This window comes from Lampris incognitus, chromosome 8 (genome assembly GCF_029633865.1).
Source record: "Lampris incognitus isolate fLamInc1 chromosome 8, fLamInc1.hap2, whole genome shotgun sequence".
NCBI lineage: Eukaryota > Metazoa > Chordata > Actinopteri > Lampriformes > Lampridae > Lampris > Lampris incognitus.
This window is the reverse complement of record NC_079218.1, coordinates 2,951,556-2,976,123: the sequence shown is the minus strand read 5'-3', so window position 1 is coordinate 2,976,123 and position 24,568 is coordinate 2,951,556. Positions and strand designations below refer to the sequence as shown.

The following is a 24,568-nucleotide window of genomic DNA, read 5'->3' as shown; positions in this document are numbered from 1 at the left end:
GCATCTCCTCCAGCGAGTCACGCACTTTGCGAGGGTTTTCCACCGAAGAAGAAACAGCCTCCACTTCCAGTTCTGCACTGTTACACAACAATTATAAAGGCGGCGTGTCTTGTTAAGAGCTGCTAAAGACTGGAGTCTGTCCTCTGGATGGAGTGTTCTCCAGGGTAATCCTCCTGAAATCCCCTCCAACCACACAGCGCATAATCACATAGGTTGCTCACCAACGCTTCTTTTTTTAACCCCAATTACTTTAATTAACTTCCCAAACACACGCCATAGGCGACAGGCCTCGTGGGAGAGCGCGGCAGAAGCACGCGCCGGGGAGGAGGACGAGACTCACCTGAGGAAGACCGTCTCGCCCTGCCGGACGGTGATGTTGTCCATGACTCTGTTGTCGGACTGGGAATCCCCCTGGCTGTGGACCGGCAGCCCTGCGGGCACAAGGAACAAGAGCCTCAGAGACAGGAGCACCACGCACCTCCACAACACGCCGAAGAGCCGGCACACCCCCATGGCGGCCTCGCCGGACACGCTCCCGCCGCCGCCAACCGCCACCAAGCGCTGTGCGGGCGCCGCGCGGTCCCCTAGCTTACGCGGAGACGGAGCACGCGGTTACTGATCCCGGCTCATTAGCGGAATCCCGAGCGTCTGCCGCGCAGGTGCGGGGCTGTGGAATACCGACCGCCTCTTGCTCCCAGCCCGCCGCCTGCCGGGACGCACTTGGGAATGTTCGTCCGAAGGAAAACCGGCCGGCAGTTTACAGCTCTTAAAGCGCGCGCTCTGTCGCCGTTCGGTAGAGAGAGCGACTGAGAGAGAGGGGGGACGGGGGGAGAGAGCGCGAGGGGGGAGAGAGAGCGGAGAGAGAGGGGGGGAGAAAGAGAGAGAGAGAGAGCAAGAGGGGGGAGAGAGAGAGGGGGGAGAGAGAGCGGAGAGAGAGGGGGGAGAGAGAGAGAGGAGACGGGAGAGACGGGAGAGAGACAGAGAGAGACAGAGAGAGAGGAGAGGGGAGAGAGAGAGAGAGGGGGGGGGGGAGAGGGGGAGAGAGGGGGGGAGGGGAGAGAGAGAGAGAGAGAGAGAGAAAGAGAGAGAGAGGGGGGGAGAGAGGGGGGGGGAGAGGGGAGAGAGAGAGAGGGGGGGGGTTCAAATGAGACCCGGTCGACGTGACGTTGTGGACTATGTGGACTCGGCTCGAGCCGGCGGAAGCGCCGTGTCCCGGACGGCGAACCCACGGCCGAGCGCGCGGCGCTTCCGCCGGCTCGAGCCGAGTCCCGGACAACTTTATAATGCCCACCGGCAACCCGCGCCGCGACTCGCGCCTGTACCCGCGCTCACGTCTCCCCGTGCGGGCGCTAATGAAGTCTAACAAGGGAGAGAGGACCTCCGGTCCTGCTGCTAACAGAGTCTAACAAGGGAGAGAGGGGAGTTCCGGTCCTGCTGCTAATAGAGTCTAACAAGGGAGAGAGGACTTCCGGTCCTGCTGCTAACAGAGTCTAACAAGGGAGAGAGGACTTCCGGTCCGCTCTTTCTCGTCTCTGGAACTAAACACGCTTTGCATAGTTTTATTTTTCAGGACTTTATTACTTTAGGACAGCAGGGGCTGCGCTATATTATCTGTCGCTATGCAAATACAGACGACTGTTTTCTCTCCCTCCCTCCCTCTCTCCCTCTCCTCCTCTCTCCCTCCCCTCCTATCTCCCTCTCCTCCTCTCCCTCTCCTCCTCTCCCTCTCCTCCTCTCTCCCTCCCTCTCCTCCTCTCTCCCTCTCCTCCTCCCCTCCTCTCCCTCTCTGCTCCTCTCTCCCTCTCCTCCTCTCCCTCTCCTCCTCTCTCCCCCTCTCCTCCTCTCCCCCTCTCTCCCCTCCTCTCCCTCGGGAGGGGTTGTTTTGTTGCTTAAGAGACATGGCATACGTTAGAAAAGTCTACTTAAAGGTATACCTTTTTCCCAAGACTGTGTAGTTACTGGTTACTGCGTTGTTGTTGTTGTTGTCATTTATTTTGTATACATGTATATAAACTAAGGCTGGAAGAGAAAACAAACTGTCAACACGACGCTGAAGAATCAAACAATCCTGTGATACTCTACAGACGTATGTGGCAGCATGACTCGTATATTACTGTGAATAGTAGAGTATGTCTGTATTGTAGCGAATTCAGGGGGGGGGGGCAGCTCGGGACGCCGCATCCGGGACGCGAACCCGTGGCTCCCACACCGCAAGCGACCACGTTACTCAGTCGACTAAAGGGCCCGACCCGTTAGCCAAGGGCCACCGTGTCTGCGGCACTTCCTGTGGTGGTCCCCGTTTCATGCCATAAGCATCATCAGCTGTCCATAAAGCTTCTCGGTAAAGAACACGCCATTTACTGCCTCGTCATGCACATCACATGCGCAACGTCCAATGGGGAAGGGAGAGCTGCGACATTCAAAATCACGTGATCGCTAACGGTCCATGGGGGGTGGGGGGTATTTATCTATTGTCATGTAAAGTAGGTGCTTATATGTATGTGTGCAACTGCGGGCCAGTTCATTGCCGTTATTCAGTGTGGACATTTGTGGTCTGCAGGTGATCAAGTATTTGTCAGTTAGACATACCAGGTTGCACATTTTACTGCTGGCTGAATATGTTTTGTTCTTTGAGAGGATTTTTCAGGTGGTTGAATAATTAATGTTTCTGTCCACCAGTGACCAAATATAAGGGCTTAAAGATGGGACATTCTTTAAATTGTTGTTTCCAAAGCTACACGTGTGTGCATTACACCTCTTTTTGAATGTTCCCTCTGTTAGACCCACGTATGTCTCTGTTTTGCCGTTGTTATCTCGTCTGTTTTATATATATATATCGTTTTTTCCCCTAAACGGTCAATGGTGTTGATAGAAGTGCTCAACTAATGAGGACTGGAATATCAATTCAGATGCAGGAAAAAAGGTTTTAATACGTAGCTGATGAGCGTGCGACGCATGAAACAGGCTTGTACTGCTATGTATTAAAACTTTCCTGCATCTGTATTGATATATATATATATATATATATAGAAGGCCCTGTGATGGCCTGGCAGCCTGTCCAGGGTGTCTCCCCGCCTGCCACCCAATGACTGCTGGGATAGGCTCCAGCTTCCCGCGACCGTGACAGCAGGATAAACGGTTTGGATAATGGAATGGAATTTAGTTGTCAAACCATCAAAGTTGTGTGTCTGCACATCTGCACTACTTAGTCACAAGTATTCCTGTCCATCCTCACTCGGCTCGTCTCTGGCATGCTAAGAATATTTTGTTTTCTCTCCCTTGGCAAAAAAAAAAAGAGTCATGTCTGAACATTTTTACAGAAAATGTGTTGAAAGAGCAACAGAAAATCTGGGGTCAGTGTGCTTTTGACAGGTAAATGCTTTTTTCTTCTTCTTTTTTTTTTTTTACAATTGAGCTATGAAACAGGGTCCTTACTTTTCCCCAAGACTTAAATCTTTCAATTAACACTGAAATTACTTCTTCTTTACGATGTGTTGTTGCTGAGTAATACAAACAATGGTAAGAAGTATGACAACCACACCAAGTTTTCCCTAATATGCAGAGATATAGCTGGGACAATAAGCATTGATATTCTCTGAAAATGATAATGATAAATACTAAAATAAACATTTGGGAGTTTCCACTGTGTTTTCATCAGCTGTGTCTGGTATCATCAGAGTCTGCATCATGCATGCAAATGCACTATAATGATGTTTAACTGCAAATAGTAAGGGGATCTCAATCGCCATTTGTATCTATTAACAGTAGAGATGAATCTTGGGCCGATGAGGTTAGAGTCCTGAAATTAATTAACCGTTGCATATCTAAACAGAGCTATAAGTGTAAATGTTGGATATTCCGTGTTTGAGGGGTTTGTTTCATAAATGGACAATTTCTCTTTGAATAACACGAAATATCAGAAATATCATAAAATAGCTCAAAACAAGTTTATTATACTCCAGTATACAAAAGTTATTATTGTGAATTAAATAGGAGACAGGACATTCACTTACTGCCCTAATTACTCAATTTATGGGACGGGTTAATTTACAATCAATTAAGGTAGAGAGAAAATGGTTGCCATGGTAACACTTGTTAATAGCAGGAACGATGTGAGGTGATCTATTTATGAATTACGTGTTTGCCATGAGACAGTGTTCAACATGTTGTGAGCATCAGGTAGATTATCTAATGCAATGTGTGGGTCATCATCTTGTGGGTCAAGGGATGACCTATTTCCAGGGTTATGAGTCACTGGCTGCATATGGATGTAGGCGCTTTATCCTACGCCACCTACTCGCCATCATGCCAGTCGCAGGTGATTGTTGCACACCTGCCCACAGTCTCACAATGGCCAGTAGATCAGTGTGTATTGTAACAGTACAATTTCTCATGTGAGGTGAAAAATGTTGAGAGTCTATAAATGCTGATCTTTCTCTTTTCTACAAGGTGTTACTTAGCAGCTGATAGGCTAAAATTTAGAGGCACATGTTATTTACTGATACAGTAAAAGAGGCCTGGAAGAAACATACAAAATTCCTGCTTTAATCACCCCAGCAGCTGCGTGCACTAAGTGAATTATGATCAAACACGTTTAAAAAAGTTTCGGTTTTTTGTATAGTGAACATTTGGATGCCTTACATACTATAAGCAGTATTAAAGACAAGTTACACGGCAGAAATTCCAGATTTTGTATCTGCATATACAATTGTTTTTCCGACCCTACTTAATGGCTTTTTCTACAGCTATGCACTGATAGCAGTTTTGTGCTGCCACACATTCTTCTCAAAAAGCCAGGAATACAGTTATTTCTCATGCTGAAAATGCAGTAAATAAATACTTTTAGGATTATGAATCACCACAGATTGCTGACATCCCTCTAAACATACTACCAAAATATTGGATGGTATAATGGTATACTTGCAACAACATTAAAATGGAAAATCTTAAATTAATTGATATCCTACATTTTGCAGCTAATTTTCTTTGACAGAAAAAACTGAAATAATTTATATCAGCTTTCGTCGTTCTAAATTGTGGACTAGGACAGAAATTGTATCTCGGGTGATCACAATAAAAATAAGTTTTGTTTCCAAAGATGTGAGTCACTTGTTTTCTGTTCAAGTAAAACTTTAGCGTATGAAGAGAACTGTCAATGAAAATGTCAAAACACATCATATTTCTGAAATGGACATCCTGAATTATTTAGTCTTTGATTAAAGACAGGGTAGGCAATTTATTGCAGTAGCATTTTAGAAGTATCAAAAATACGAATTATCTTTGACAACACTGCACCTGTTAAAACTAAAAACAGAAAAACAAAAAGCCCCTTGGAGAAATGGAGTGGTTGTTAGGCAGGCTAAGAAAGTGTCACCAGGCAGAACGACAGAGGAGAAAGACTAAACTTCAGGTTCACCATGACATGCACAAGGACAGACTGAATAAGTACAACAAAGAAATTAAACAGGCCAGACAGTCTTTTTTTCTCTAAAATCATTAATGAAAATGTTAACAATAGTAAAGTGCTTTTCTCTACTATTGATCGACACCATCTCCAAACCCATCAGAGATGCTGTCCACTGAAAAATGTGAGCAATTCGCCACATTCTTCAATAACTACATTTTTGCCATTAGACGGAACGTTAGTGCCTCCATATCTAGGGATGAACCTACCCTCCAGTTCTCCAGACATATCCCTGGCACCATGTCTGACTTTGACCCTCTAGACCTTAAAAGTCTAGACAATATTGTCTGGCAGATTAGGTCATCCACCTGCTGCTTGGATCCTCTCCCTACCACATTTTGTAAAATTTTTTTTAATTGCTTAGCACATGATGTTTTAGACATTATTAACTGCCGTCTTCGGGCAGGTAAATTTCCTGCAGCACTTAAGACAACTGTCATTAAATCACTTCTGAAGAAGCACACCCTTGATGAAACAGCTATTGCCAACTACAGGCCAATCCCCAATTTACCATTCCTCAGCAAAATACTTGAAAAAACCATTTATTCTCAACTTAATAACTATTTAATATCTAACAACCTTCTAATCTAGCCATTTATCAGTCAGGTTTTTGATCTCAACATAGCACAGAAACAGCACTTATCAAAGTTGTGAACGATCTGCATATGAACATGGATTCTAAAAAATTATCTGCTCTTGTGCTCTTGGATCTCAGTGCTGCCTTCAACACTGTTGATCATGATATTTTGCAAGAGAGATTAGAAAAATGAGTCAGCCTCTCGGGCCCGGTTGTCAAATGGTTTAGAACACACCTACAGGACAGGCAGTTCTTTGTGTCTATTGGAGACTTTTCCTTGGACAAAGTGGGTATAATGTGTGGGGTACCCCAAGGTTCGATTCTTGGACCATCCATCCATTACCCAAACCGCTTATCCTGCTTTCAGGCTCGCAGGAACGCTGGAGCCTATCCCAACAGTCATTGGGCGGCAGGCGAGGCGACACCCTGGACAGGCCGCCAGGCCATAACACAGGGCTCACACACACGCACACACACATTCATACCTATGGGCAATTTAGTATGGCTGATTCACCTGAGCTACATGTCTTTGGACTGGGAGGAAACCGGAGCACCCAGAGGAAACCCACGCATAAACAGGGAGAACATGCAAACTCCACACAGGACCACCCAGGACGACCCCCAAGGTCGGACTGCCCGGGGAATCAAACCTAGAACCTTCTTGCTGTGAGGCAACTGTGCTAACCACTGCGCCACCATGCCACCCATTCTTGGACCATTACTATTCAATCTATATATATATGCTCCCACTTGCACATGTTATACAGAAACATAAAATAAATTCCCATAATTATGCAGATGATTCACAACTGTACTTATCACTATCTCCTGATGACCTATTGCATACATTCCCAAACTCAGTGCAGTGATGATATTAATCTATGGATGTCAGAGAACATTTTACAACCGAACAAAGACAAGACAGAAATACTTATTTTTGGAGCAAAGACTAAGAAACAGTGAATCGCAGCTCATCTCAGCTCTCTGTCTCTGGAGTACAAAAGCAAAGCTAGAAATCTTGGTGTAATCACAGACAGTGATCTGAATGTTAAGAGCCACATCAATCATCTCACAAGATCAGCCTTCTACCATCGTAACAACATTTCAAAACTATGGGGCTTTCTATCAAAATCAGACTGTGAGAAATTAATCCATGCTTTTATAACAAGTAGACTAGACTACTGTAATGGACTATTCACCGGCCTCCCAAAATCAGATGCCAACTACAGTTAATTCAAAATGCGGCAGCACGTGTTCTCGCCAGAACTAAAAAGTATGAGCACATTACACCTGTTCTGTTCTTACATCTCTGCATTGGCTCCCCGTCGAAACTAGAATCGATTTTAAACTTGTGTTACTTGTATACAAAGCGCTGCATGGCCTTGCAACACGCTATATAAAAGACATGCTGATTACTTACAAACCAGCAAGACTGCTCAGGTCCATGGCAGTGGTCTTTTAACCATCCCTCGTGCAGGTCTACAGCATGGAAAGCTGCTTTTCTATTTACGCCCCAAGTAGATGGAACGCCCTGCCTGAGGACCTGAGAGAGGCCCCCACACTGGACACCGTGCCTGAGGACCTGAGAGAAGCCCCCACACCGGACACCCTGCCTGAGGACCTGAGAGAAGCCCCCACACCGGACACCCTGCCTGAGGACCTGAGAGAGGCCCCCACACCGGACACCCTGCCTGAGGACCTGAGAGAGGCCCCCACACTGGACACCCTGCCTGAGGACCTGAGAGAAGCCCCCACACTGGACACTCTGCCTGAGGACCTGAGAGAAGCCCCCACACTGGACACCCTGCCTGAGGACCTGAGAGAGGCCCCCACACCGGACACCCTGCCTGAGGACCTGAGAGAGGCCCCCACACTGGGCACATTTAAAAATGGGTTAAAAACCTTACTTTTCAAAACAGCCTACAGCTAAGTTCTAAGCGTGTGTGTGTTGTATATTTTGCTAATTTTTATATATTCTGCTCCGATTGTTGCTACTTTTAATTAATCAGTTTTTGGGGCAATTTTATTTATTTTACCAACTCAGTTTTAAACTTGTCTGTACTTTTATAAAGGGAGGTGGCGAGTATTGGGGAGGTGGAGAGTATTGGGGAGGTGGCGAGTATTGGGGAGGTGGAGAGTATTGGGGAGGTGGCGAGTATTGGGCCAGATGTCCTATTTGCCAAAAGGAATGCGAAGCGGTGCGATGGCCTCTCACTTCCTGGTGTAGTGATCATCGTGGGTCCATCAGGACCTTAGCATATGGCCGCTCCTACGCAAATGGTCCTCGTTGCGACGGATGAATAACAAAAAAAAAACCTTATAAAGTTTGTCTGTACTTTAATTTATCTTATTTTATGATTTATTTGACCTGTGAAGCACTTTGAATGACCTCTGCGATGATAAGGTGCTATACAAATAAACTTGTCTTGCCTTGCCTTGTTTGTCGAAATTTTCTTTACATCGCGACAGCAATCAATAAATAAAATGCTCTGTAAAATAATAAGTAATAGGTAATAATAATAAGTAATAATTCTAAAGAAAAATAAGCCTGTCCAATCATTTGATTAATTGGATGGCGTGCCTGTCTTCATACCGTGATTCAAAGAGAGGGCGTTCCTATTGGCTGTTCTACAAATGCAGATGCACAAGTACGCGATCATCTCGCCTCAATTGTGTGGACTAGTTCTCCCTTCTTTACCAGCCCCTCCAACAAGTCTTTTACTTTCACAAAATCCAACAAGACCACCTCGAAATGGCTGCTTCACATGAATGATATTAGTGGAGCTAAGAGATTCGGTTAACATTTTCTTTTTTTTACATGGCTATATTATCAACTCCTCCCCTCTGGTAGGCGCTACAGGGCACTGTACCCCAAAACAACCAGATATAAAAACAATGTCTTTCTGCAGGCTGTCATTCAAATGAATGCTTAACACTGTCAATAAATCCAACCATGTAGTATATACTACACTATACTGTACTGTACGTTGTACGTATACTGGTACGCTCTGTCATGCCATCTACCTCAGGCATGTACTATGTCAGTAAGCTGCTAACAAGTATTTCAGCATCTCTGATATATTCTCGGCACCACTGCACCTTATCACCTCTTATTTCACCTGTATATAGTCAATCCTTGTGTGTATATCTGGAGATTGTTGTGTTGTAGTGCAAACCTACATGGCCAATAAACCTGATTCTGATTCTGATTAGTGGAGACTGTCCACTGCAGTGGAGGCAGTGAAGAAGCATCAGGCTAAAACTGAAAGTCAACAAAAGACCAATTTCTATCTCAGAGTCAACCTTTAGTATTACCCTGAAGGAGAGCTTGTGTGGGTTCTAAACAAGGTTAGGAGGAGAGGATTGTGTCCCAAGCTTCAGAGGCACTTTAAGGGCCCCTATAATATAGTAGAAAGGGTCACAATAGTGTTGCATCATGTGGCACTAGTAGGGGAGGGTTCAGAGACTGTGCTAAATTTCAACCGCCTTAAACCATATTTGTCTCCCTGTCCAGGGCATTCACTGACCCAGGACGACTGTATATCAGGCCCTCCAAGGCAGCTGGAGGGGGTCCCATGCTGGAGCAGGATCAACAAGAGTGCTACTGATGTTCTCTGGCAGCAACAGTCATCGCCACCTGAATGTGCTACATCTGTCCTACAGCCAACAGTGAGTAGGGGTGAGCAAGGAGCAGTGGGGGGGGGGGGGGGGCATTACAAGACTGAACTCTGGGGCAATGGCAGAGGAGACCCCTAGACGAAAGGAGGGTGTTCGGGTACCAGATTGCTACAGTAGAGAAATGGACACTGGTGCACCCCTGGAGCAACACTATGAGCCGTACCTACCCCCGCTAGGAGGGGGAACTGTCAACTTGACTCTGCATGAGGAGGGGGTCCTATTGCTGAGAGGAGGGCACCTTGTCACCAGGGGACTATGAATCGAGGATGAGTCTTCTCCGTTAGGCAAGGGAGGAGCGTAGTGAGGAAACTTGGGGGAGGGTCTCTATCTCCCTGCGGACACGCAGGGAAGGATTTCCACATATGTGAGAGAACTGATGACTGATGATGTTCACCTGTGTCAGAGTGTGGAGGACCATGCTGGAACTAAAGTGTGCACTGAACAGCCGGACGGCACGTGGGAGAGACTGAACTGCTTTGGTTCGTGGCTGTGGCACTGGGGCAGGAGGGTACTGTTCACGACGTTTAGTGTCGCTGGCAGTGAAGACAGCCAAGCAGGGGATTTGTTCCTACGTTAGGAGAGGAGGCTGGACATCTTTAGATAGAGAGGGACCGGGGACTGGTATGTACCTTGGCCTGTGCTTCACAGGGCTGTTATGATCACGACCACACACATCACCTCATGCTGTCATGCCTTCTCAAACAGGTCATCTACCGTCACTATCTTGCCATTCTGGCTGCAGCAAGTATTGCTGTGAGCACTTCCTGGTTCTACGGGAGACTCAATGTTCACGCCCCATAGGGGTCTTGTCGCCAGACAGGGCGAGACAAGTCTAACACACTTTAATGTTTATATATTGTCTTATCAAGAGGGGTTTTTTTTGTCTTTGTCTATATATGATTTATCGTAGACATAGATTTTAGTAATTTGACAACCTGGCTCCCCCTATTGGTAGAAATGGTTCTGATCTGCTTACAGTTTGGAGTGGTCCTTATTGACTGATGTGTATTCTGATACTGTGTTCCATTAGTGAGCAGTGTACTCACTGCTGTGCGTTCTGGTACCATGTGCAGTGGTACTCCCAGCTTGTGTGCTAAGTTGATCCTAATTCACGTGCAGTGCTGTGTGTAGTAGGGCCATAGGGTGGCTGCCTGTGCCTATTAGGGGCTGACCTCTGTGGGGGCTTTTTGCTTTGGGTGTCTAGCTGTAGTTTTAATTCATTTGTATCTTCAATAAATGCTATTTTTGTACCATAAATGTGTCCGTGTGGTGAATATTCTTCTGCCTCCGACATTGGACCAGACCGAGTTAACAACGGCGGTGGCAGCCTTACGCTCACTACCTTGAAGTTAATGACATGAGTTTCATGAGTGATGCTTTGGCATTTCCTGGTTGTAACGTTCCACAAAGCTGTCCCACACAAGTGTTTTTATTTAAAAAAAAAAAAAAAATCAAAAAGACCAACTCAAAATGGCTGCTTCACATGAACAATATTAGTGTAACTAAGAGACTGGCTGAAAAAAATAATGTTTTACAAGGATAGATTATCAACTACGATACAAGTTTCACGAGTCTCGCTTTGACATTTCCTGGTTGCACACATTTGAATTATATGCCTGCGCTTGTCTGGTGGGAGGGGCTTAGGACAGAGGGGGGGGGCTGAAAGAGGAGGGCTGTATTTTCAGATTCTGGTGGATTTTTTTTTCTTTTGCCTTTTCCAGAAAACGGTCTACCCTAGCTTTAAGCAGTTATACAATAACATGAGTTTGTAGAACATTATAATCATTACCATTCATTCATTTGAAGACTTTTTTATAACTGAGGTCCAGAGTGTGGTAATGCAACATATTCTCATCCCATGGCATCCTATCGCTACACTTTGGCAAAAGTGGCAATATAGGACATGCAAGGTACCCCTTAGCATCCATGTGGAGCCATGCCAGGTGTTCAGTAGAAGCCACCGTTAAACCTCCTGTGGCAGTGCTGGAGCTTTTTTACCCTGCAATGACCCATTTTTTTCTCAGATGATGGTTCAGCCTAATATGACATACTGGTTAGGTAGTGGTTAAGTTTAGGGTTGAAGTTGAGAACATTGGTAAATCTCACTACCTGGTGCATCTCCATACAGATGCGGAATGGTACTTATGCTTTAGCAAAAGCGTGGATAAAGGACATGGTGGAATGAGAATGGGCTCAGCAATGTCATAGTACTGCAGAAGCCCCCCCCCCCCATCTCACCCAAAAGGAATTCTTATGGTGACAGAAGAAGTGGATGTGCTGAAGACTTAACAATGTCTAGACTATTTCATAGCCCGGATCTTGGAATGAACGGAATGTTGTTGCCACCATTAAGAACAATATACTTCCCGGCTGAGAACTCTGTATCCCATATTATATATAGTATGCCTATGAATGCAACGATCCTGTGTCTGCAATGGTATTGTCTTATGATAATTATTCAGCATTTTTTGTCTGCATGCTAACTCAGTGAACTTTAGCTGTAGATATATAAGCTAATAAATCGAAAATAAATCAAATGGGATTATATTTCTTCATAATGTTTCAATTCAGACCTGCAAGCTCTATAGAGTAGTGAAAAAGGTGACAAGATAATATATGCAAATGATGTCTTTTGGAGCATTTGAGATTGGCATACAATGAGAAAGCAGCATCTTTTTCCAGGGCCCCCTCCTGGAGCCAGACCTGGGAAGGGAGCTTGCCGGCGAGTGTCTGGTGGCCTGGCCTTGGCCTATGGGGCCCAGTCGGGCCCAGCCCGAAAGAACAGCATGGAACCACCACCTCGTGGAGCCACCGCACGTGGGGATGAGCACTGGGCTAGGGTGCAATGCAGGCCGGGCAGCAGGCAAAGGCGGGGACCAGGGCGTGCCAAATTCCAGCATCGCAGATTGGTCCTTGCGACGTGGGATGTCACCTCTCTGGCGGGGAAGGAGCCTGAGCTGGTGCGGGAGGTGGAGCGGTATCAACTAGATACAGTTGGGCTCACCTCCACACATAGCATGGGCTCTGGTATCAAACTCCTGGAGAGGGGCTGGACTCATTACTTTTCCAGAGTTGGCCAAGGTGACAGGCGCCGGGCGGGTCTGAGTCCCAGTTTGTCTACTTTGTTAAAATACTGAAAAACGGGCAGTGTGTGCCTGAATCCCTTCACTTCAATCTTCACCTCCACTTTAAACCGTGCCCAGTTCCATTTACATCTCATTCCTGACTCTACCGGTGCTACATAGTACATAGCATCGCCCTCCTTAACCTCTGTCATTCTGAGAAGGAATGACAGGATATATTGTAACTGACCTTGGTGGAAGAAGTACTCAGATCTTTTACCTAAGTAAAAGTAGTAATACCACACAGTAGAAATACTCTGTTACAAGTAAAAGTCCTGCACTGAACATGTTACTTAAGTATTAACATTAAAATATACTTAAAGTAACAAAGTAAAAGTGCTCATTATGCACTGATGCATGCTCAATAATCCAGGTAAGGAAACCCCAGAAGGTTGAATTGGTTCATCTGAAGACAACGTTCAGTGGGAGAAACATTTCCTTACTCATCTAAATGCCTTTGTCAGTCTCAGCTGGCTGCAGGTATCCCCACCCTTATAAACAGCACAGCTGCATGATGACTGAAACCGGCACAGTTGCGTCACAACCAAAACCAGCGATCGGTTTCATATGCAAATTGCCGCGACCATTAACTTGAGTTACAATGGCCATGTGTACTATTCACAGAGGATTGGGAAATAATTGCAATCACTGCACTGTAAGATGTCAACAAAGGTACGCTTAGCCCCCCCCCCTCAGTTCAGGGATGGTCGTTCCCTCTAGATGGCCTACTTGACTCCCAGTTCAAACCAGCATTCCTCCCTATCAAGGATGTGCACATCCTCATCCTTGAAAGCGTGGCCACTGGCCTTTAGATCGGTGTAGACGGTGGAGTCCTGGCCTGACATGTTAGCTCTCCTGTGTTGTGCCATCCTCTTCACCAGCATCTGTTTTGGTTTCTCCGATGTACAAGTCACTGCAATCCTCCTGACACTTAACAGCGTTTGGAAAATGTGCATCTCAGCTTTTCCGACATTCCCGCCAAACCGATCACTGGTTACAGTTGTAACGCAACTGTGCCGGTTTAAGGGTGGGGATACCTGCAGTCAGTTGAGACTGATGAACTCACTTAAATGAGTGATGAAACATTTCTCCCACTGAATGTTGTGTGCATATGAACTGATTCAGCTTTCTGGGATACTCATTATGCTGAATGGCCTATTGCTGAATAATATACATATTATATTGTTGCGAATTCCGGGGACAGCTGGGAAGTGAACCCGGGTTGCCCGAACCATGGGCGACTGCGCTAACCAGTCAGCTAAAGGGTCCGACCTGTTAGCCAAGGGCTAGCGAGTCTACTCATCCGTGATCATTACAATATTATTGGATTATAATTATTGATGCATTAATGTGTTCACTCTTTAATGTTGCAGCTGGTGAGCATGGAGGTAATTTTAATTCATTTATATATATATTATTTTACATACTGCTAGGTAGCTTGTGAATTTCCCCCTGGGAACCAATAAAGCCTTATTGATACAATAATATATTTTATTTATTGATTATATTTTGTATTGTTAATCTGAATCTGCAAAGTAACTAGTAACTAAAGCTCTCAGATAAATGTAGTAGAGTAAAAAGTATAACATTTGCCTCTGAGATGTAGCGGAGTAGAAGCATGAATTAGCAGAAAATGGAAATACTCAAGTAAAGTACAAGTACCTAAACTTGTACTTAACTAACTGAGCTGACGAAAGCTATGACGTTTGCTAATGCTAGCCACGGTACAGATAATAGCTGGATGGCTGGCTAGCTGGTTTAGCTAACATTACTTTTATCAGGAAGGTGGCTTTAAATGCTCAACATTATTTATGCTGCATTGTTCTGTAAGGCAGCGGCTACTCTGCCCCTACCAGCACTTTATTTGCTCAGGCTGCAGGTACACAGCTTGACTCATGCCATGGCCAATCATTCTCGCGTAATTCACATCAGCCTGAGCAAATAAAGTGCTGCACTGTAGCCTCCAAACATGACAAATCCAAACATGACAAGACTAATAATGCACGTTAATGTTCGTTATGAAAATAACAGCTTACTTCAAGTTTTGGTAGACACGTTTACCAGCGTTATTTGTTTCCCACCCATATTTCACGAAGACCCACCCTAGACCCACCCTTCTCTTCATCTGATTTGCTAGTACTCGCTGCCTCCGCTGGTTAGGTTGGTTAAGGTTAGGGTGAGGTTAGGGATAGGTTTAGCCAATCAGAGGCAGGTCTTCGCGAAATGTGGGTGGGAAAAATAACACCATTCACTAAGGGTGTCTTCGAGTGGATGTCACGTAGCAGATGAGCTCAAAGTTCCAACTGGCCCAAATAAATGCCACAGAAATGACTAAAACTACACTATCGATTGGGAAATCCAATAAGGTTGATGCTAGCCTGGATCATTGGGAAGGACAATCTCATAGCAAAGACAGATAACGCCCAGTCGGAGTCATTCTCTCCTCACTCACTCAGCATCCCACCCCTCAAATTAAAAAAAAAATCTCTGGATCTACACGATTCATGTCAAACAACCAATCAATCAAGCTGCATTTTATGTAGCGCTTTTCTAGCTGCAACAGCCACTCAAAGCGCTTTACAATTAATTAATTCACACACACACACACACACACACACATCATACACTGATGGCATGTCAACTATGCAAGATATGCAAGGTAATAACTGCTCAAGTATTAAAGGTACAACTCAGTTTTTCTTTTTTCCTCTATTTGAGGGTCCCCTAGTTCAGCTTCTATCAGCTGTTTTTTTTCTGATCCTCATGATGTCATCGGACACTTATTTACATACAGCCAATCAGATCAAATCCTCAAAATATGAAACCCCGCACACCCTTGCTTATACTTGTCAATCAAAGTTCAGCTCATGAATATTAATAAAGACCACTCCCTCACAGTTACAGATAAAGGTATAAATAATACAATATTAGTCATTTACAAACAAAAAGTTGCCCCTGAATGTTTTATTACACCATGTTCAAGGTTATTAGACATGAAAAGTTAAATCAGACTATTGATTTATGTCCAACTGACCCGGTGGACACTAAAAACGGTGATTGTCGCCGAAAGGTGGTGAGTTTGGAGTATGCAACTGCATGGCGATGGTTTACCGTGAGGTTATCAAAGCTTGTGAATGGAGGGTAAGCTGTATCCCCACACTAAAGGGAAAAGCTGGATGGGACTCAGTGATGCTGTTCTCTTCCTCAACACCTGTCAAAATGCTGTATAGCAAGGTCTCTAACTCCCAGCTGCTCCACTGGCGCTGTATTACACAGTAATAGCCTTAATGGAAGACAAGTAATAGGTCAAGGATGAGGCCAGGCAGGAAGAAGACTATCTAGTCTCCTACATGAGCCACTTCCTGTGTTATACTAGTGCAGATCACAAGTATGCCCTTACAACAATAAAAGAGGGCTATCGGCTTTGGTTGGAGAGTGTTTGGGATTGAAATTAGTGATAACTGCCATAATTCCCAACTGTTATGCCTCTTTTGTTTGCCAAATTCGCAATTTTCCAGAAATGCCACAAATTGATTTTATGGTATTTTTTTTCCAACAAGAAATACAGGCACATATAGTACATCACATGTGTGTCATTTGACTGGTTCTGAACTGGAATATACTACTTGTTTCATTCAGTTCATCCTAGATTCTGCACTAGAGCCTTTTTCTTATTGGACTTTCTTTGATGTCTGGTCACAAGGATAAATGTTTTCTCCAGATTTCTTATATTTCTTTGATAAAAAAAAAATCAATTAATAATGAATCAACTTGTATGAATTTCACTCTCCAAATAGAATAGACCAATGTCATGCAGAAATCAACCAAGTTAATTAAGTACAAATTGATTTCATTCAGAAAAATATGAGTAATCTACAAAAAAGTAACCCACTGTGCCCAGAGACTAAAAAAAAAGTACAAAAAGAAAAGCAAATTCTTTGGTCAAATTCATCACTTTCTTCAGATTTGTACTTGGATGAGGTGAGGGAACAACTGTAGTGAAGGAATTTCAAAAAGTCCACTGAGAGCTCAAACGGTGCGTATTTCATGGCATGACAAAATACAACTCGCATTAAATGCGAGTCTAGCAGCCTAACATTCCTCACAGTAAGATCTACTATAATACAGTACACAGGTGGTTACAGTACAACACATTTTACACCTCTTCTTACCGAAGTCTAAATGGCCAAATGTGTCACTGGTCATCTTAAAAATATACACGGAAAACATTTTCATCCATCCATCCATCCATCCATTATCCGAACCGCTTATCCTGCTCTCGGGGTCGCGGGGATGCTGGAGCCTATCCCAGCAGTCATTGGGCAGCAGGCGGGGAGACACCCTGGACAAACCACCAGGCCATCACAGGGCCCCCCCCCCCCCCCACACACGCACACAATCACACCTAGGGACAATTTAGTATGGCTGATTCTGGAGGAAACCCACGCAGACAAGGGGAAAACATGCAAACTCCACACAGAGGGCGACCCAGGATGACCCACCGAGGCTGGACTACCCCAGGTCTTCAACCCGGGATCTTCTTGCTGTGAGGGAACCACGCTAACCACTGCGGCACCGTGCCGCCCATTTTCATTTACTTAAACAACAAATAATTTTTAATATGATATTTCAAATCTTACAATGAGGAAGTAAAGACTAATGTTAAAGCTTCTTCATGCCATATGTGACGTACTAGTAAAAACTAGGGAGCACTACTACTTGCTAGTAACTTATCAATTAAAGTATGTTCTGTAACAAATTAGGCAACACATAATTGAAGCTGAAATTAACTGACAGGATTTAGCATAATATTGTGACAACAGATGACAAGCCTGTGGTAGGTGGCAGTTTAGTAATGTTTTACTGAATGACTTGGCGACGCCTTAGCTGACTGCCGGAAGACAGATGTGCGTGGCACGAAGCATGTTGACAAATTGGGCAACGAGTTAAACGGCCCTGCACCACGAGTCCCAACTGATGAGTTCCAGATGGTCATCCTCCATCTTTAGGACTGCCTTTGTGCACAGGGGAGCCTTGGGTAATAAGGTCTTGGTCGTGGCATTAACGAAATATCACCTTGCAGGTTGCAGGGAGCAACAGGGCAAGGGACCCTCAGTAAAACCAGGCAACCTCACACTGAAGAGTGGCAAAGCAAAAATGTCAAGAGCACTTCTGAGAAAAAAAAACTTGATGATTTAAAGGCCCGATCTGTGATCTCGTTGACCATATGAGATACAGGTATATTTGCATACATAATTGAAGAGTTTGAGTTATGGCTATAAAAGGAGTATTTTGTGTTTTTCTCAACTGATTATAAATGGAAAACATGGGCCTGGAGTTTATTCATATGAACAGCTTTTTACAGCATCGGGAAATATTTTCAACTCAGATTTAGTTGCTGCTTAGAGTTAGTCCTGGAGTTCAACTGTCAATAAACTAGTCAGTCAGTTTGGGAGGGAAATCAGGAACCAGTTTTGTGTTTTGGTAGCGGGGTTACCCTTTTGTTAACGTTTGAATTATGGGTTGTACCTTTAAACCTGGGGAAGTTTAATTCCCAGCATCGACTTCCTATTTAGCTCTCTGAGTGTATAATTAGCATCACCGTATAATTGCATCTCAAGAGAGCTTGGTGAAAAGATGACAATGTTTCGGCATTTATATTTTTGTTTTTCTCTTCTGTGATGTCTCCCCATTGAACGCATGTGATTGTATCACCAAGTAATTTTACGGTGGCGCTCGGGGCTGGATAGACAGGATCCGTTCGGGCTCACATTTGATTTCTCGGCTTACAGAGAAAAACAATAATTAGAAGTCAAGAAGCAAGTGGTGATAAGAGCTGCGGGAGTGGAGTGGTATCGTGTGTGTGTGTGATGACAGTGGTTGTGGCCAAGATATTTCACACGGTTTGCCGAATCACAATGCAATTCCACGCTGCTCCACCCCCTCATCCCAAATACACCCAAAAGCCGGCAATTCCCCAGGATCTTAATCACGGTGGGCCCGAGCAATCAATAAGAAAGTGGCCCCTAAGGTGTTAGACATTCCAGAGTGGAAGTGACCATTACTTTCTAATAAACGGATTGATGCCAGTGAACTTGTCTTCATCAGCCGTTAGCAAACGCTTCCTGATCGGGAGGCATGTTAAGTGCACTTTGCTGTGACACGTACTCGGCCATCAATCCCAGCGCGCCTCACAGTCCTCCACGGAGACTGCTTATTCACAAGCATCTTATTTTCTCCCGCTGCCTGGGAAGGGACTTGTGTGGGAAAGAAGAGTGAGTATGCGCCATATATCAAACTGCAGGAACAGCTCAATGTAAACCACTAGATGACGTCAGCCAGAGAACTGTTAAAAATCTAGTTTCAGGCGAAGGACTGCCGCCAAAGTCAGAGTGATTTATGATACGAATGCAGGGGGAAAAAAACGTACTAGATATACTGACAACAGTACACACAACACACAACTGAATGTACAAAACAAAACAACAAAAAAACAGCTGGTGACTCGTTAAATAGGGAATTAGGAAGAAGAAAAGAGCAGGAACAGGAAAAGAAGAGGAACAGCAACACAACACTACTGAACCTGACACGTCGGGCGGGGCTAGTCATCTGGTCTGCGCCCCATCTGAAGATGATGCAGGTGCTGTACGGTGCCTGCATCTCATGCTGTGGCAGGGGGTTATGGAGATTAAACGTCAGCCTCAGACTTACCTTTCATAGTTGATGAGGCCTGTCAGGCAGTTGGGGGGTGGGGTGGGGGTGGGGGAACTGCACTTAGATGCCAGGTTCAAACACAAGATGCTCTGAGCCAAGCAACGATGCTGCGAACTTGTAACGCCGAGTCTGACAGACGTCCGTCCAACTCATTAAGCGTTTCTGCTGCGATCTCCAATTAAAATGGCAGCTTTGAATTACTTTGACAAAGGAACACGGTATCAGGAAAGGTTGATTGAGTAATGCAATCTAGTGCACAGTCACCTTATACGTTGTGTGGGTCATGTCCCCCACACAATATTGAAGGTTGGTCAATTATTTTTCTTCTTTTTGCTGCGTCAGCCAGCTGTCACCCCCCAACTTGCTACCCTCTGAAACAATAGCCTTGTTCAGTGAAGCGAAGGAGGGTGGGGGTGGGGGTCACTCAGAGAATCTCTTCCCCAGCCCCTCACACTTTGGTCAGTCTGTATGTATGTACTGCAAGACTTGCATCACCTATATATGCTTTTGTCCTTCCTCCCCCTATAGAATACAACACTGTACGTTTCCCCCATGAGTCTCCGACTGCCTGACACTATTCCAGTCCTGCCCGACACTGTTCCAGTCCCGCCTGACACTGTTCCAGTCCTGCCTGACACTGTTCCAGTCCCGCCCGACACTATTCCAGTCCTGCCTGACACTGTTCCAGTCCTGCCTGACACTGTTCCAGTCCCGCCTGACACTGTTCCAGTCCCGCCCGACACTGTTCCAGTCCCGCCTGACACTGTTCCAGTCCTGCCTGACACTGTTCCAGTCCCGCCCGACACTGTTCCAGTCCCGCCTGACACTGTTCCAGTCCCGCCTGACACTGTTCCAGTCCCGCCCGACACTGTTCCAGTCCCGCCTGACACTGTTCCAGTCCTGCCCGACACTATTCCAGTCCTGCCTGACACTGTTCCAGTCCTGCCTGACACTGTTCCAGTCCTGCCCGACACTATTCCAGTCCTGCCTGACACTGTTCCAGTCCCGCCCGACACTATTCCAGTCCTGCCTGACACTATTCCAGTCCTGCCTGACACTATTCCAGTCCTGCCTGACACTATTCCAGTCCTGCCTGACACTGTTCCAGTCCTGCCCGACACTATTCCAGTCCTGCCTGACACTGTTCCAGTCCCGCCCGACACTATTCCAGTCCCGCCCGACACTGTTCCAGTCCCGCCTGACACTGTTCCAGTCCCGCCTGACACTGTTCCAGTCCTGCCCGACACTGTTCCAGTCCCGCCCGACACTATTCCAGTCCTGCCTGACACTATTCCAGTCCTGCCCGACACTGTTCCAGTCCCGCCCGACACTGCTCCAGTCCTGCCTGACACTGCTCCAGTCCTGCCTGACTATGTTCCAGTCCTGCCCGACACTGTTCCAGTCCCGCCCGACACTATTCCAGTCCCGCCTGACACTATTCCAGTCCTGCCCGACACTATTTCAGTCCTGCCCGACACTGCTCCAGTCCTGCCTGACACTGTACGTTTCCTCAATGAGTCTCCGACTGCCCGACACTATTCCAGTCCCGCCCGACACTGTTCCAGTCCTGCCTGACACTGTTCCAGTCCCGCCCGACACTGTTCCAGTCCTGCCTGACACTGTTCCAGTCCTGCCTGACACTGTTCCAGTCCTGCCCGACACTGTTCCAGTCCTGCCCGACACTGTTCCAGTCCTGCCCGACACTGTTCCAGTCCGTCCCGCCCGACACTATTCCAGTCCCGCCCGACACTGTTCCAGTCCTGCCCGACACTGTTCCAGTCCTGCCCGACACTGTTCCAGTCCTGCCCGACACTGTTCCAGTCCTGCCCGACACTGTTCCAGTCCTGCCCGACACTGTTCCAGTCCGTCCCGCCCGACACTATTCCAGTCCCGCCCGACACTGTTCCAGTCCCGCCTGACACTGTTCCAGTCCTGCCCGACACTGTTCCAGTCCTGCCCGACACTGTTCCAGTCCTGCCTGACACTGTTCCAGTCCTGCCTGACACTGTTCCAGTCCTGCCCGACACTGTTCCAGTCCTGCCTGACACTGTTCCAGTCCTGCCCGACACTATTCCAGTCCTGCCCGACACTGTTCCAGTCCTGCCTGACACTGTTCCAGTCCTGCCCGACACTATTCCAGTCCTGCCTGACACTGTTCCAGTCCTGCCTGACACTGTTCCAGTCCTGCCCGACACTGTTCCAGTCCTGCCCGACACTGTTCCAGTCCCGCCCGACACTGTTCCAGTCCCGCCTGACACTGTTCCAGTCCTGCCTGACACTGTTCCAGTCCTGCCTGACACTGTTCCAGTCCTGCCTGACACTGTTCCAGTCCTGCCTGACACTGTTCCAGTCCTGCCCGACACTGTTCCAGTCCTGCCCGACACTGTTCCAGTCCTGCCCGACACTGTTCCAGTCCGTCCCGCCCGACACTATTCCAGTCCCGCCCGACACTGTTCCAGTCCCGCCTGACACTGTTCCAGTCCTGCCCGACACTGTTCCAGTCCTGCCCGACACTGTTCCAGTCCTGCCTGACACTGTTCCAGTCCTGCCTGACACTGTTCCAGTCCTGCCCGACACTGTTCCAGTCCTGCCTGACACTGTTCCAGTCCTGCCCGACACTATTCCAGTCCTGCCTGACACTGTTCCAGTCCTGCCTGACACTGTTCCAGTCCCGCCCGACACTATTCCAGTCCTGCCTGACACTGTTCCAGTCCTGCCTGACACTGTTCCAGTCCTGCCTGACACTGTTCCAGTCCTGCCTGACACTGTTCCAGTCCCGCCCGACACTGTTCCAGTCCTGCCTGACACTGTTCCAGTCCTGCCTGACACTGTTCCAGTCCTGCCCGACACTGTTCCAGTCCCGCCCGACACTGTTCCAGTCCTGCCTGACACTGTTCCAGTCCCGCCTGACACTGTTCCAGTCCTGCCTGGGCTGGAATAGCCAGCCAACCAGCTGATTCTTTCATGGGAAGTATGATTTTTTACTCCTCCTCAATGAGCAGACACTTAGAATGTCAGCATCTTCTTTTCTGTTATGAATGTGATCATTACAGATACATGATATAAAATCACATATCAATGCAAGCGCTGTAGATAGAGATTCAAAAGTTTCCTTTACACATGTACTGATCCTTTCACGCAATATCTGAACCCACAATCGTGGTGAAACAAACTGCCTCCTCTGCCGATATTCACTGCATCAACAAATGTGTTGTGAGAAGCTTAGTGGGGGTCAATACATCTGGAGCAAAACCCTTCCACTTAAATTCTGACCTTTTCTTTCACATGATGGTGCAGAATATAGTTTGGTTTTATATTTGCAAGTGCGTTTTTATTGCTGCCAGATTTTAGTAAGGCAGAACCACAATGAGCAGGAGTAAAAGGACATCAGCATCAGCTGTGGCATGAACACACATCGAGCTCTTTGACTTTGGCCTCTTCCTCTTCTTTCTCCTAGATGATGCTGCCAGAGTTTTACAGTCCTTCTAAAAGCAGATAATGACACGTTGGAGGGGAAAAAGCATGTACTGTAGCTGGCGCCCCGGCCTCATGGGATCAGAGGAACACACTAATGAGGGGACGCTAGCAAACACACCATGTCTGTCAATCAGCCTCTCAGCATCAGCTGAGTTTTGCTGCTTACTTCGCTTCACACACATTGCGTAAATAACTGAGACCTGTCCTGCCAAAGGGAAACGCTCTCTCTCCTTAACATGAATTAATGCAACTGAAACACAGCAAGCCAAATAAACGAGAACAAACAGTGGAACTATGGCCGACAAAGATATTTACAATACATTACAACAAATACAGCGAATGTGCCAACTGCCTCATATATATATACACACACACACACACACACACACATATATATATATATATATATATATGTATATATATGCTATGAAGTAAAGTTTTTTTTCTACATCCATCTTAATATTCCGCTCCTCATTTGTTGAGCACTTTCATCAACACCATTGATGGTTTCCGAAGGAAAAAAAAGCTATCTACTCATATATTTTCGGAATGTGTGTGTGTGTGGTGTTAGTGTGTGTGTGTGTGTGTGTGTGTGTGTGTGTGTGTGTGGTGTTAGTGTAGATAGCGGGACCGAAAACTAAAGCATTATGATCCTAATTCTATTTGGAGGTGGTAGGTATTGTCTCAGAGAGTAAGGGGGAAATCCCAGAAAATTAAAATTATGCATAATTATGCAAAATATGCAAAATATGCATTTTTCTAAAATTGGCTAAAAAACACTTTTCTCAGCATTTCAGATGATTCTGAGCATCTTTGATTTTTTCACCTATATAAAAAAAATTTCTGGGACTTAGAAATGTTTTGGCATTATGCAAAATATATGCATTTTTCCAAAAATGCACTTATGATCCTCATTTTTTTTGGCGGTGGTAGGTGTTGTTCCAGAGGGGATCAGAAAAATAGCAGAAAATTATAATAATTATGCATAATTATGCAAAATATGAATTTTCTAAAAATGGCTAAAAACCACTTTTCTGGGCATTGCAGATGATTCTGAGCATTTGGGGGGAGGGAGTTGGAGTGGGGGGGGGGTTTAGGGGCAGGGGGAAGGCGGTTAGCTGGCAGGATGAAGAGGAGGGAGATTTAGACAGGTAGATAACCAAACCGCTACAGTGTAGCGGGGTTCTTCTAGTATATATACACTACCGTTCAAAAGTTTGGGATCACATTGAAATGTCCATATTTTTGAAGGAAAAGCACTGTACTGTTCAATGAAGATAACTTTAAACTAGTCTTAACTTTAAAGAAATACACTCTATACATTGCTAATGTGGTAAATGACTATTCTAGCTGCAAATGTCTGGTTTTTGGTGCAATATCTACATAGGTGTATAGAGGCCCATTTCAAGCAACTATCACTCCAGTGTTCTAATGGTACAATGTGTTTGCTCATTGGCTCAGAAGGCTAATTGATGATTAGAAAACCCTTGTGCAATCATGTTCACACATCTGAAAACAGTTTAGCTCGTTACAGAA

The 24,568-nt window shown here is 45.8% G+C and overlaps 1 protein-coding gene across 1 annotated transcript in view; it reads right to left on the bottom strand.

Moving 5' to 3' along the window:
• Window positions 1-513, bottom strand: part of ntm (neurotrimin) — a 173,657-nt gene extending 173,144 nt beyond the window's left edge. Inside the window, exon 1 of the mRNA XM_056284882.1 lies at window positions 341-513. Within this exon, the coding sequence (XP_056140857.1) occupies window positions 341-513 (173 nt within the window). The remainder of the gene's footprint in view (window positions 1-340) is intronic.
• Window positions 514-24,568: the final 24,055 nt, after the last annotated feature.